An 8,749-nucleotide genomic window follows, 5' to 3' on the forward strand; every position below is an offset into this window, starting at 1 on the left:
ACTCCACTCCCAGTGCCACTGCCACCACACCAGCTGCCCAAAGCAGCACCAGCTCAACACTCTGCCTTCACACGTGCCAAGAAGAGCTGGGGCTGCGCTGAGAAGCTGGTGGCGCTGGGAGTGGAACAGTGGTGAAATTTGGGGTGGATGCAGCCTGCCCCTGCCCTTGTCCCCTCCTTCACCGCAGGGGGCGTTGATCTGCCACCCCTCCATGCCCCTTCCCTCCCCACTCCCCTTCCACCACACCAGACATACCAGCTGGAGGCAGCTCTCCATGCTACCAGCTCTGCTCCTCACTGCCTGAGTGCTACGCTGCAGCTGCGCACAGCACAGACATTTATTGGCCAAATTATTGGCCCCATCGGGCCGATATCCAATACAGCGAGTTTTCTTTACTGATCCAATACAGCCAGTATATCAGTACTGATCCGAAATCAGACCACTGTATCAGTACACCTCGACATCCAATACAACTTTTACCAGACAATTTAAAATTTGGAATTTAACACACACAACATATTGATACATCAATTCCAATACATGGTAATTTTCTACCTGAATGTTGCTCAAAATCAGGAATAACGTAAAAAAATTAAATTACTATTTTCAACACAGCTTGCAGTACCAAGAAATTAACCACTACTTTAAGTGGTTCTGATAAGCTTCCCTGCTCACTATGTTATAAATAAATGGTCAAGCATTTAAAGCTTTTATCTGAATATGACACTGATGATAAACTGAAGGAAGACACATCTACCCACTTTCATGACTCTTCAACACTTTAATATGATCTTCTCTGGCAAAATAATTGAGCACTAAATTGCAGCATAAATGGGTAAACAAAAGGTATTGTACCTTTGAATCAGCCTGGTTATGTGGCGCAGTTTCAAGTTCCACTTGTTACAGAGGTAATGACTTAATCTCCAAACAAGATGCCACCAGTTTGAATATTTGTACCAGCATTAGCTGTTCTAAGATTAAACAGCCACTGACCCCCTTCCTCCCCCCCACCCAAAGAACAAGTAACTGGAATACAAAAAAGAAGGAACAAAAACAGTGACATGTTGTTACATATTAAGTTCTGTATTTCCATGTATGGAATACAGTAAAAGCAATTAGTCCATTGTAATAAATATAGAAAGCGTCTGAAATTACCCTACGTTGTAAACATTATGGTGAATTAATCCCCTTTCACCAGTGGACAGAATGGCATAGCAAATTAGAAAAGCCCTGGGCCAATAAGGAAAATTGCCAATGAAGCTAATTATACCTTGAATTATTAGAGAAACAGGTAATTAAATCATCCCTCCCAGACGAGAAAGGACAGACATTATCTCAAATGAAATGTTGTATTCATTTATTTATTGACAATGTGTTTTGCATAATTACAAAATTGCAAGTGTTGTCAAAATCTATAGGACAACTTGTTTCACGTCCATTACCTCACATTTGTAATTGCAAATGGTACTGAGTTACTGACAAAACAGCCACTATTCAATAAAGGGTATTTTTCTTCAAATATTAGGCAGAGAAAGGTTCCTTACCTTAAAATATGCAATCAAACATTTACAATACTTGGTGTTTCACAGGTGACAGAATACAGAAAAAGAGGGGAATTGGGCATGCATTTAAATCACCTTTTATTTCAGTGAATGCATATAAAAAGCAACTCAATAATGCAGATGTCCAATTCTGAATGTGGCGGTAGGGGATGGATGGATAGTCTACCACCAAAGAGGCAAGAACAGAAAATGTACAACTTTAGGCATCCTCCTCCATAGCCACCTCCTCTTGTAGCTTCTGTACCATTTTGTCCTCCAACTGTTTTGCTTTGCCTTCAGAAATAAACAAACACAAGATAATTTTAAAATGTGGGTATAACTTCTCACAGCCCAGCTACTATGTGGGCAAAGCCTCCCTGGGCTGTAGGCTGCAAACCCCTGGTCTAATACAAGGGACAGATACTTGTTATACAACTTTATCACCACCTGTACATATTGACAAATAGTTTTAATAAAAAGCAGAGCAGTTACTATTTATATGCAATAACTAAAACTAACCTAATTTTTGTATAATGCACTCAGCACCACAATGGAGATCTGTTACCCCTTGGTAATATAAACCAGAACTTCACATAATAGCAGAAAGAAGAGTATCATCTTTAAAAGATAAGCTGGTTCCTAGACCATGCCCAGAAAAATATTTTTAAATTCTCAGAAACACTGAGTTTGAGGCCTAATGGCAATGCTCAGCACCATCGTAATGTTAAAAAAATCCAGGATTGATTACTAATCCTGCATTCTTTTGCTAGCAGGGCTGGGAGCACTGAAGCAACACCACAATAAGCCCTTGGGAAAAGGGAATACTACACATTATTATGCCACACTCCTTTGTTAAAAGAAACAGAACTGGGAGACCACTGCTTGCTCCTTCAGATCTAACAGAATTCTTTCCCTAATAAAAAAGACCTCAAGGGTGGATGAAATAGAGTTAAAAAAAAAAAGATTAACATGGGCAAAACCATGTTTCCTGTTCATACACGTATTAAACTACACACTGCAAGCAAGCTGCAAGGCAGAAGTCAATGTGCTCTAATGAACAGTGTAACATATAACCATTTCAAACAAGGAAATGTAAAGTAATGCTATTTTTTTTTTAATTTGTCACATGAACATGCAATAAGATTAATTTACCAACAGCTTTTATCAAGCAATATTTGACGAGTTATTTTCAGCTACTCTCCATTTTATATATGCATCCCAAATAACCTTGGGTTTACACTTGCTTAGCTACCCAATTTGCACACAGCTACGTGGACAAAAAGGAGCTCATTTGAAAATGTGCCCCACACTCAACGTTTAAAAAAATAGCAGCTCACTAGAACCACCTTATATAATACAATTTACCAGCACTGTTTAAGACATATAACTGTTTATAGTAAGGAATTAGGATCAAAAGAAAAATATTTGCAAGTCAATTTGAAAAAAAAAGTTTTACTTACAAATAGGGAGTACAAATTTCTTATCTGTCCAACTTTCAGCTATAGTTTGGTTTCATTGTCTACTAGTTTAACTACAACACATTGGGACATACAACTTCAATAAACTATTTATCTGAATCCAAGATTACCCTGAATTTAAGACAATACCCCAATAATTATATTCTATACATGGGAAATTTATTTTTTTTTTATAATTTCTATGTATAGAATCTAATTATTGGAATCTAATCATCTTAAATTTATCTCCCCACCGCTACCTTGGGGAAAGCAATAGTAGAGGACAGGCAGTGGGGGATGCAGGGGCTGGTCAAGCAACTTTTCCTTTGCTGCCTTCCCTGCCACCCACTTGCCACCCCCCTACCCCCCACCCCCACGTCTCCAACACACACACACAGCCTAGGGCCCTCTGCAGCCTCACAATTTTTTTTTTTGGTGTGGGCATACAGCAAAATGATGCAAGGTGCCCATCTGATAGTGAACTAATGTAAGAGCAGCACAGGGCAAAAAAGTAATGATTACATCCTAGGGAATTATGCACCCATACAAAGTTGTACATAAAAGGTATGACCACACATAACCACATAATTTTCTATAATTTAACCACAGCAGGCTCTGTGCCTTCACCTCCGTGGGGTTCCCAGCACTCCATCTGGAAACCCCATGATGTAGAAGCACAGAGCTGTGCTACTGGATAGCTGGGTAAGTGGGAAGGAGAGTTCCTGCCTGCAGGGGAGTGGGTGGGGGTGGCGCAGCACACACATGAGGTTTGGGGGTAGGCATGGGGGTGTGTGGGTGGGTGTGGGTCACACGTTATTAGGCTGGCCCGCTCCTTGCCTACACATGGGGTTTCCAGCACTCCAGCAGGAAGCCATATGTGGAGGCAAGCAGGAGCCTGCCCAGCCCAATGGCATGCAATTCTGTGCCTCCATGTGCAGCTTCCTGTTGGAGCACTGGAAGTCCCACACAGAGGGCCAGCCCGCCCTGATGGCATGTGGACTAAGAGCCATGCGCCACTGGGCTGGGCAGGAAGCCACACATGGAGGCATGGAGTCATGCACCACTGGGCCAGGCAGGCTCCTGCTTGCCTCCACATGTGGCTTCCCGCTGGAGTGCTGGAAGCCCCATATCGAGGCACAGAGCTCATCCAGCCCAAAGGTGCACAGCTCCCGTTCCATTCGCCATCAGGCCGGGCTGGCTGGCTCCATGCCTCCATGTAGATCTTTTAGCACTCCAGCAGAAACCTGCACATGAAGGCAGAGAGTCTACCCAGCCCAATGGTGCACAGCTCCTGGATGAAGTGTCACAAGCCTCATGTGCTGGCATGGAGCCAGCCCAGTATGGTTCAAAGGCATGCACTAGCGGGCTGGGCCAGCTCCATGCCAGCACACACAGGCCGTGGGATTCACCCACAGGCAAGCACCACCAGGGGCTCTGCCTGCCACGGCCATGAGCACCCCAAGGGCCTGCTGCTACCCACACCTACCCACAAACCCCCTATACCTCCCATCCCCCCAACAAACCCCTCCATACCCCCCCAGACTTGCCCACACTCTTCACAAACCCCAGATACTACCGTATCACACACTCCCCAAGAATCCCACATCTACACACACACACACCCTACGAATATTCCTTCACAACCCCCCGCAAACACCATACACCCACCTTCACAAATGCCTCCTACACACCCCCCCCCCACACCTAACCCTAACCATACAAAGTACCTGCACATATTTCTAAAGGTTATATTTAGTTTAACTTGTAAAAAAAAAAAAGTTATTTTGCATAATTTTGAGTTTTTCTGCACATAATTGGGGTGTAAATGATATATGGTAAGGAGGAAAGTTGGCTGCTGTGGTTTAATGACTGCTTTCTGTATGCAAAAAGCTAAACTGATCTACAGGTTTAGGAAAACTATAGATCTGGGAAAGCAGTTTGATTAGTTTATATATCTTTCTGAATTGGGAAATCACTAGATTCCTAAAGCAATTTCTTTCAATAAAAATATATATAAAATGGTGATGGGATCCAAAACTTTTGAATGTAGAACCTCCCAGCAGCGGTTTTCCCAGTCAGGAACATGCAGATCAAGTATGAAGGGGCCATAAACACTCCTGCCTCCCTCTGTCTCCAGAAGGATCATTAAATAATGAATATTGCTCATAGAATTATACACAAACCACTCTGCCAGCAAACCGATAAAACCAGCTCTTACCTGCATGAGGAGCACGGAGAAGGTGGATGTTTTGCTTGACTTCCTTGATATCTTGCACTTTCTGCAACTCTTTGCTCTTTTTCAACCTATAGGAAAATGAGTTTGTTGTTTATTAGATTATCTGCTAAATGAAAAGTATGTTTTATAATAATTTGTATACATGGCATGTTTTGAATTTTAGCAAAACTTTATATTTCATCTTTTAGGACTTTATGGGAAACAAACGAGAGAGAGAATCAACAAAACAACAGGGTTTCTACCCTCTGCCAAAGTTTCAGAATACAGCTTCTACTGGACAGTCAACATTATGCAGACTTGTTTGTCCCATTTCAAACTAACGTGTGACAAAAGACCTTGTTCTACATTTGTGTGTAGGAAGCAATTACCTATTTACATTTTTTAAGCATCATTTCTTTCAAGTAAGAGAATTTTTTTCACTTAACACCTGTTCAATACAACATGGCCTGGATCTCTCAGTACTACTGCAAAAAATCTTCATCCTACTCACCTGTTCATGATAAATTTAGCTTGGCGTTTTTGTTTGATCTCTTCCACTCTCTTCATTGCATCAACTACAACAAAGCAAAAACATTTCTAGACATATTTTACCTGCATATGGTTTGATAATTCATTATTAAAACCATGAAATAATTTGAACCAAACTCTATTTAAAGAGTTTTTATGGTAATGTAATATATGCAGCCCCAAGAATGGAAACCATATCTAATGCCGTTTGTGCACAAGGAAAGAAGTTGTGTCTTCTACTGGACATGGCCATAATTAAAAGCCAGTTTGATGCTCCTTATTATTCTCCAACTACCTTTTACAATAAGTTTAAACAGAACTCCTTACCCACCGTTCCACCAGTCCCTCTCAAAAATTTGGTCATGTTAAAAAAAATCATAAAATGAAAATCCTTGATATAAAGGAATATTAGCAATTGGAGGCACTGAACAATTTTTTTAACAAAATTCATTTCTATTTCTTCTATTTTATGAACAAGAATGTTTGCTTATACTTACGGAGATTTATAAAAGACTGATTTAGACCCACGTTGATTGACAGTGCTATAACTAAAGTAGGCAGGGCAGGCATAGCAATAAACTCTACAGGACAAACATGCTGTCATATTAACCTATTACTTTTTATTGTAAACATGCAAAGACAACTAAAGCATCATGCTGAGATATTTATACATGTAACGAATTAACGGAACAGTAATAACTCCTTTTCTGAAAGCAGAAAAATCAATAATCCCTTTATACTGGGAGTGGAAATTGCATGGCAAAAAAATTTGCTACTTATTCAAAAACCAAGCATTATTTAGTAGTATAGATGCACAATTTAAAAAAAAACCTTTAATTTGGAGACTGAAGGTTCCTATTACTTGCCAAAAACTAATTATAAGTATGTGATCAAGGTTTCAAGAAACCTTCTGAAAACTATGCATGGAAAGAACAACTCTTTTGTACCTGCCTTAAAGAAAAAGTTGGCATTTCTAAAATGACTTACCAGTCTTGCTCCACAGCTCTCTCTGGTATTTGACTGGTTCGTTTCTACGTTTTTCAAACTCAAATGAATTATCCTGAATTAAAGGAGATAAGTTTACACAGCTTGTATTTAGAAGCATTAGATGGATGATACACAGACCTCTACACATTGCACGTTGCACAATTACCTCAAGACCTGCCACACGTGCAAAATAAAAAGTTCCAATCAGCTATAAAGTCAGACCTCAAAAATATGTACTAACTTTAAAGCTTGATAGCAACCAGCTATAATTTGCACGTGTAGCAGGGCCTCCCTTGTGGCTGTGAAACCCCAACAGCTGACAGGGCTCCCAGCCACAGGGGTGCACCATGTACAGCATGAAACACCCAAGACCTGAGGATCTCGGCTGCTGTGATCCCAAAGCCTTGGGGGTGCATAAAACACCCAGGGCCACATGCACAGCTGGGACTAAGCGTCCCTGCACCTGAACAGAGAGTTTCTCCTAGGAGAGGGAAACGAACATGTTCTCCTCCAGGAGAAGCCACAGCAGAGTCCAGCAGATCTCAGGGTGCTTTGCTCCTGAACCACCTCCTTCCCCCCAACCACCACCACGAGACTCTGCTATTTGGGCTGGACTCTACTGCTCCCGTTGAGCAGAAAACAGAGTATGCCCCCTTCACAATCCCCTATATTGTCTACAGGCAGACAAACTGACCCTGAGCAGTCTGGGTCAGCCAATCAGGGCTGCTCTAGGCGCTAGTGCCACTTGTCCCCAAGCAGATTGAGGGAGCTTACAGAGCATGCTTACATGTGTGCACAGCAGCTCCCTGACTGCAGTGTCAGCACTGTAAACTCTTGGCTCTTCAGGGGCTCAGTATTCAAATGTATGTGCAGGGGTAAAGGGCTACAAGACACCTCTGGCTGGGCAGTGGGGAATAGTGGAAGGAGATTGGAAATATAGAAAGAGGAGATAGACAATTGTAGATGGATTGACTCCTGGAGGGAGATTTCTTCCCAACTCAACTGAGTAGTAGTTGCTTTATACCCTGAACAGAAAAGTCCAAAGGCTGCCTCAGCCTAATGCCTATCGGGCACTTCATTTGGGCATACCAACTCCTAGAGCTGATGGCCCAAGACAAGTCTGTTCAGGTTTTCCTTCTACCAGAAAAACAAACCCAGGAGAATTCTTCCAGATTATCTGAATGTATCTACGCAAATAGACTATATCCACCAAGGCAGTGCACGGACACTTACCCTCACAGTGGACTGTCTAAAGACACATAGAGAACCACTACCAAAGTACTTCCTGGGCTTTCATCCTCTCACTTTCCATTCTTGTATGAGAAGACAAATGCCCAAACACCACTTCTGTATGTTCTTACACAAGCAACCATCATTCACAGTTTTTGCTAAGAAATCTTCCCAAGAATCAGTTTTGAAAAATGGAGGCTGAAGAAACAATGTTTTTATTCTGTGCGCTGAAACTGCAGTGCTAAGCTGTAAATATAACAGCAATCCTTTAAACTCCGCTCTATCTCAACATCTTCATTTGATTAAGTACCTCAGCAGCAGGAAAAAAGAATGCAGTGCTAAAGGCTAAGCCATTGTGTCCTGGCACTTGCTCTCTCGCTCAGTACCAAACAATCTAAGAGACTAGCGCACGCGCGCGCACACACACACACACACACACACACACACACACTATTTGTATGAGAGAAACACAGGAAGCCTATAGGCACAGACAGAAGTGATAATTTTTGCCCGATCTGGCCCCTGAAAGTGCTCTACAAATAGAAGTGCATGGCTGGAGAGTGCTTCAAAGATAGCTGATCCTGCAAAAATCTGAACCCTCACTGCATAAGGTTCAGGCAAAAATGCTCTAAAATGGAGCACCCTCAGTAACTTCTGTCTGCACTGCCTCCCAGCCCCAGCACTATTTTCACAATGGGAGGAGGGTAAGAGCAGATGGCATTTGGTCTGGGATTTCTTCAGCCAGTGCTGGAGGGTGAGGCAAGTGGCAAGTGGGGGGGGGGGGGGGGGGG

The 8,749-nt window shown here is 42.2% G+C and overlaps 1 protein-coding gene across 1 annotated transcript in view; it reads right to left on the reverse strand.

The window, feature by feature from the left end:
- Window positions 1-1,340: 1,340 nt before the first annotated feature.
- RSL24D1 (ribosomal L24 domain containing 1) overlaps window positions 1,341-8,749 on the reverse strand; it is a 15,769-nt gene continuing 8,360 nt past the window's right edge. Inside the window, exons 3-6 of the mRNA XM_019504243.1 lie at window positions 6,729-6,801; window positions 5,725-5,788; window positions 5,217-5,302; window positions 1,341-1,835 (exon numbers count right to left, since the gene is read on the reverse strand). Coding sequence (XP_019359788.1) covers window positions 1,762-1,835; window positions 5,217-5,302; window positions 5,725-5,788; window positions 6,729-6,801 — 297 coding nt within the window. The 3' untranslated portion in view covers window positions 1,341-1,761. The remainder of the gene's footprint in view (window positions 1,836-5,216; window positions 5,303-5,724; window positions 5,789-6,728; window positions 6,802-8,749) is intronic.

This window comes from Gavialis gangeticus, unplaced genomic scaffold (genome assembly GCF_001723915.1).
Source record: "Gavialis gangeticus isolate Ggan-Ray unplaced genomic scaffold, GavGan_comp1, whole genome shotgun sequence".
NCBI lineage: Eukaryota > Metazoa > Chordata > Crocodylia > Gavialidae > Gavialis > Gavialis gangeticus.